Raw genomic sequence first — 5,444 nt, 5'->3', positions numbered from 1 at the left:
TGTGGTGCCAGGGATTAAACCCCCCGGTCCCCGTGCTTGTGTAAGCAGGCACTTAGTCCACTGAGCTATCTTGCCAGCTCTCTGCTGAGATTTTTTTTTTAATTGCACTCTTAAGATCTACAGCTTTAGCAGGTACAGGGGCTGGGGTTTGATCCTCAAGCCTGTGGTGCTGGCCCCACCCCCGGGGTGCACTGAGATGGCAATTGAGACTGGGTATGGTGGTACACACCTGTAATCCCAGCTCTTGGGAGGCTGTAAACAGGTGGATCACTACTAGTTTGATCTAGTAGTGAGACCCTGGACACCCTGTAGACCCTTCCCTAAAATTAAAAAAAATAAAAATCTACATCTTTAGGGGCTGGGGGTTTAGCTCAGTGGCACAGTGCCTGCCTGGCAAAGCTCCAGGTCTTCAGTTTGATTCCTGGTAAGCTCCCTCCTAACCCCTGCAAAAAAAGATCTACACTTTCAGAGATCAAAACCTCAGTCCCTCACCCCCCACCAATCAAGCTCAGAGACTTGCCCTTGCCAGGCAGGCCCTGGGCCACTGAACTACATTTCTGGCCTCAGTTTTATTCTTGTCTCTTTCTCATCTCCCAAAGCATGGTAAACTCCAGCAACTTTCCCTTTCATCTACAAATGACTGTGCCCATCCCCTTTTTATTGCAAATGGCTCTCTTTCACCTGGGAATAGACCATCTTTTAGGATTATCCTTGCAAGTGGACCATTTCTTTTCTTTTCTTTTGGTGAAACTGGGGATTAAACTCAGGTCCCTGTGCTTGCCAGGGAAGCGCTTTTTCTACTGAGCCATCTCCCCAGCCCTAAGTGGACCATTTCTTACTAAGGGTGGGCCATCCTCTCTCACCCACTAGGTCAGAATAAAATTGTAAGTTATCAAATTCCAGTTTCCACCACCGGAAACATAAAGATCCCCAGTTCCTGCGTGTAACCTGCCTCCCTTTCCTGAGCACCAACACTCATGTCTGTGTCTAATAACCCTCCTCATGTCTACTTTACAGGCATGTCCTGAAAATTCTTTTTCTGTGACAAGAGTCAGCAAACCTTGAAGACCTATTTTACTCATGAGGCAGGGTCTCACTACATAGTTCAGGCTGGTCTGGAATTTACCGTGGAGCGTAGGCAGGCCTCCAGCTCACAATGATCCGCCTGCCTCAGTCTCCCAAGAGTGCTGGGATTGCAGGTGTGGACCAGCACACCCAGCTGCCAATGTATTTTAAAAAGATGAGTAAAATTCTTTCAGCCTGGGGGACCAAATCAGGTGACACTATCACACACAGCCTATTTTTATTTTCTAACCTTTATCATTCTCTGAAATGATCTTAGATATCTAATTATTCTCTTGTTTATCTTCTTTTTTTCACTGGAATGTCACTTTTTTTGGGATGTCAACTTCTTTAGAAGAGCGATTTTATTTTGGTCGATGCTGTATTCCCAGTGCCTAGAAGGGTGTCTGGCACAGAGCAGCCACTTAGTAAATGAACAAAGACATTGATTAATGCCTGTGTTTATTTGCAGGCTGGCTTACACTTTAGAAACACCCAGGCAAGTAAGCATAAACAAGTATACACGATAGACCTTGGGGTCATCCACGTACCCAGGGGAGACCCAGAAGCTGGGGGATACCTGCTTCCAGGCGCATGGTTACGGAAGGATGGAGGGAGCCCCAGCAGAGCCCCAGGGACGCGGGGGAGGATGCTCTGAGGCGAGCCAAGCCCCGCCCTGTATCCCCAGCGGCCAATGGGCACTCGGGCTTCCCGACGCCCCCTGGGACGTGTAGTCCCACCAGGGGCGCCCTGGGGCGGCGTGGCGCGCCCCCAGACTCCACGTCCCGTCGTGCGCCGGGAGGCCCTGGGATTGGCTGAGCCCCGCCCCCGGCCCGCCCCGCTCCGCTCGCGCCGCAGCCGGGAGAATGAATGAAATCGTAGCGCGCTGGGCGGCAGAGCTGGCGGCGCAGGCCGGGCTGGGCCCGCGCGCAGCGGCAGCGGCGCCCCGGGCCGAAGGCGGCCCTGCCGAGCGGGCCATGGCTACCGCCATTCAGAACCCGCTCAAGTCGTGAGTGTCCCCGCCGACCCCGCCCCCCGCCCGGACGCCCTCTCTCAGGAGCCCCTCCCTCGCCTCCCTGGGGCTGGGGAGGGGGCTCCGTGCTCAATGGTAGTGGAATAGAGGCCCCCAGCGCGCCCCGCACTTGTGGGGCCTGTCACCCGCTCCGTCGTCTCGTGGGGTCAGGATCCGGGGCCCTCTAGGGTCGCGGGGACGACTCTTCTTTGTCGCTGTCAGTGAAGGAATGTGGCGTGGGCAAGGGGGTGGCGGAGGCAGGGTCCCCACCCAGAGTGGGGGTAGGGGTTCCCTCTCCTCCCCTGTCTCCTCGGTGTCTCTGGGGGTGCAGGCCTGGCCCAGCGGCGGCTGGGGCAACAACGCCTAAGTCTGAACCTGGGGCTCCAAGGTTTCAACACCGCCCTCCCTCATCGCCGCACCTTTCTCTCACCTCCTCCTCCGAGAACCTTGGCCGGCGCGGCCACAGGGTGGGAGCGGAGACGTCGGACTCCCCCGCTTAGTCCCTGCCGCCCCTCTTTTCTCGCTGGGTCTCCGGGACCTCGCAGCCCCGACGCCCGGTCAGCGTGGACCGCGGCGTCCTTCCCGGTCCCCACGCGCGCAGCGACCAGGGCGCCTGCTGACCCCGAGGACCGGGGACCGAGGACCGACGCCTCGCGAGGTGGTGCCGGGAGCGCCTACCTCCGGGATCCGCGGCCCAGGAGATGGGAACCCGGGCGCCCAGGTCCCGCGGTACCCAGCCCCTCCAGTCACTCCCTCTACCAGCCTTTGCCCTCTCCGCCTCTCTTCCCTCTTTCCCTTCATCTCCTTCTGTCGCTCCGGATCCCGGACTCCCTTGTCCCAAAGCTGCCACCTGCCTTTCCCAGATGCTGACAGCGGGCTTCGAGTGACAGGCGCGCAGCCGCTCCCGCCCTCTGTCCCCTGCTGGGGAGCGCCGCGCTCGCCTCCCCCTCTCTCCTCCGGCTTTGCTGAGGAGGCTGCGCCGCACAAAGGGGCCGGAGAGACCCCAGCCTTCCCCCGACCCCTTGCTCGATGCCTTGACCTTGAGCACTGTTTGCTGGGGTGGCCGCTCCCTTCCACCCTTGAGAAGGGCTATGTCTGGGTGAGGGTGAACGAACACCCTCCCTCCCGCGCGCTTCTGGTTTTGGGGGTGGGGTGGGAGTTGATAGAGGAGGCGGTGGGAGGCGGGAACTCACAGGCGAGGGCCTCTAAGGGTGGCTTTTCTGTGAGGGGCGACTGGGGCCTGGATCTGTGTGGGACGGTGGCTGATGGAGACACCTCCTCTGCCTCCCTTCCAACCCGAGTGCACAGATGTCTGTCCTGTGGGAGACACCCTCACACTGACCGGGAGAGGCTTCCTGTGCAGGTTGGTGGATCTGCAGGCGCCTGGCCCTGATCTTGACCCTGGCAGCCCCCAGAAGGGAGTGTGGCTTTGCACCAGGCCAGAGTCTGCCTCAGTGGGAGGGAGGCTGCCTCTCCTTGCCTCATTCCCAAGGGTTCTGCATGCGTGGATATGGTGACTCCCTTGTTCCTAAAGAATCCTGGAGTCAAATTCCCTTGGGAATGGAGCCTGGGCTCCAGCCCAAGAGTGCTGACTGCTTGAGTGCACACTTCAGTTTGAAACGCTAAGTTCCTCCTTCAGAGCCTCGGTGTGAATTGGGGAGTGTAACACTTTATAACTTATGGGGGAAGAAGTAAAGTTTTGTTTTTGTCTTTTTGAGACTGGGTCTCCCCATGCAGCTCAAGCTGGCAGTGACCTCACTTAGTAGCTAAGGCTGGCCTCGAGCTCCAAATGATCCTCCTGCTTTCAGAGTGCTGGGATTACAGGCATGTATCACCACACCCAGCTCAAAAGTGAAATTTAAAGATTGTGATTTTTTTCCTCCTGTACTGAGGATTAAACAGGGCTGTCTCCCTGAGCTACATCTCTAGTTCTTTTCTTTTCTTTCTTTTTTTTTTTAATTTTTAATTTTTTTTTTAAAATTTTATATATGAAGGAAAGATTATTAAGTCCATTTAATTTTTTTTTTTAAATTTTTAATTTTTTTAGTGAGCAGGGCCTCACTAAATCACTCAGGGCCTGGACTGGCGTAAACTTTTTGATCCTCTTGCCTCAGCCTTGTGTAGTGCTGGGATTACAGGCCTGTGCCGCAACAGCCAGCTAGACTGTGATCTTTGTAAAGCAGTTAGTACACAGCCTGACCCTAAAAGTAGTGATTGTTAGTAGTTGTGCAAATATTGATATTGATTTGTACTATGTGCGAGCTCTTGCAGAGGTTACTGTGGCTGGGGACAGGATGATTGAGCAGGGGAGAGGACTAGGACAGGTGCATGTGAGGAGTGGGAGGGGGACCTGGGTGGCCTGGGCTTTTTTCTGTGGGGGTGATACAGAGTGTGAACTTGAACTCCCCTTGATTACACTGATGCTATGGGGGTGAGGGGGCTGGAATAACCAGGTGTCTGGGGCCAGAGGTGTGGGGAGCAGGTGGAGGAGTTGCTGGGCATCTGGAGGGAGGTGGAGGTGGGAGCAGAAGGCAGCAAAGAGCTGAGCCAGGTACCAAGGCAGGGCTCACTGCGTATAAAGTGGGGTGCTCTCTGAGGGCTGCTGAGACCAGAGTGGTCATTGGAGTGCCAGTGTCCCTCACTTAATCCCCCTGTCACCAGCCTAGGCTGGAGGCAGATTGAACCCCCAGTTCCTCCTGGGATGGGGAAAAGACAGCTCAGGCCTTAGATGGCTTAGATGAGGGGTGGTCTGCAGAAGTGCCTGAGTCTAGAGGTGGTGTGTGTATAGAAGTGACTGTAAACTTGACAGGCCCTGAGCTGGTCTCAGGGCTACTGTACCTGTTTGATCTATTGCAAGCCCCCTGGTGGACAGGGCCTAATTGGTGGGTGCATTAGTTCATGCAGAATCAGTACGCTGTGTTTGGAAAGTAGGGCTGTCTATGTATAGAGTAGGTACATGTACCTCAGTAGGTCATTCTCTGGGGATCACTTGAGACACAGTCTGTATGAGTGACAAAGAAAAGTAAGTAAGACCCCCTATTGGGGGTGGATTTAGACTCGGCGTGTAGATCCTTCCCTTAGTGTCACCTGCCAATATTCACCAGGAGCTGAGGGCATGTGAGGTCACTAACCTGTACCTCAGAGTCCTCATCTAGAAAATGGTGATAGTAAGTTCCACTCTGAGCCTGGTGTGGTGGCGCACACCTGTAATATCAGGGCTCTGGAGGCTGAGACAGGAGGAGGATTGCAGTGAGTAGAGACCAGCCTGGGCTACAAAGTGAGCTCAAGGCCAGACTGAACTGAATAGCGAGACTCTGTCTCATAAAAGACTGGAGGGTGAGGGTGGGGGTGGGGGAAAGAAAGTGAAGAA

The 5,444-nt window shown here is 55.3% G+C and overlaps 1 protein-coding gene across 2 annotated transcripts in view; it reads left to right on the top strand.

Moving 5' to 3' along the window:
- The first annotated feature begins 1,915 nt into the window (after positions 1-1,915).
- Positions 1,916-5,444, top strand: part of Dpf1 (double PHD fingers 1) — a 14,703-nt gene continuing 11,174 nt past the window's right edge. Inside the window, exon 1 of one of the 2 annotated variants that reach the window (XM_004636767.2) lies at positions 1,916-2,071. Coding sequence is in view for 1 of the 2 variants with exons in the window: in XM_004636765.2 (XP_004636822.1) it covers positions 2,040-2,071 (32 nt within the window). In the remaining variant the exon portion in view is untranslated. The remainder of the gene's footprint in view (positions 2,072-5,444) is intronic. The other variant, XM_004636765.2, reaches the window with a different exon arrangement.

Source organism: Octodon degus, unplaced genomic scaffold (assembly GCF_000260255.1).
Source record: "Octodon degus isolate 3935 unplaced genomic scaffold, OctDeg1.0 scaffold00083, whole genome shotgun sequence".
NCBI lineage: Eukaryota > Metazoa > Chordata > Mammalia > Rodentia > Octodontidae > Octodon > Octodon degus.
Note: the sequence above shows the minus strand (reverse complement) of the source record. Positions and strands in the feature narration are given on the sequence as shown.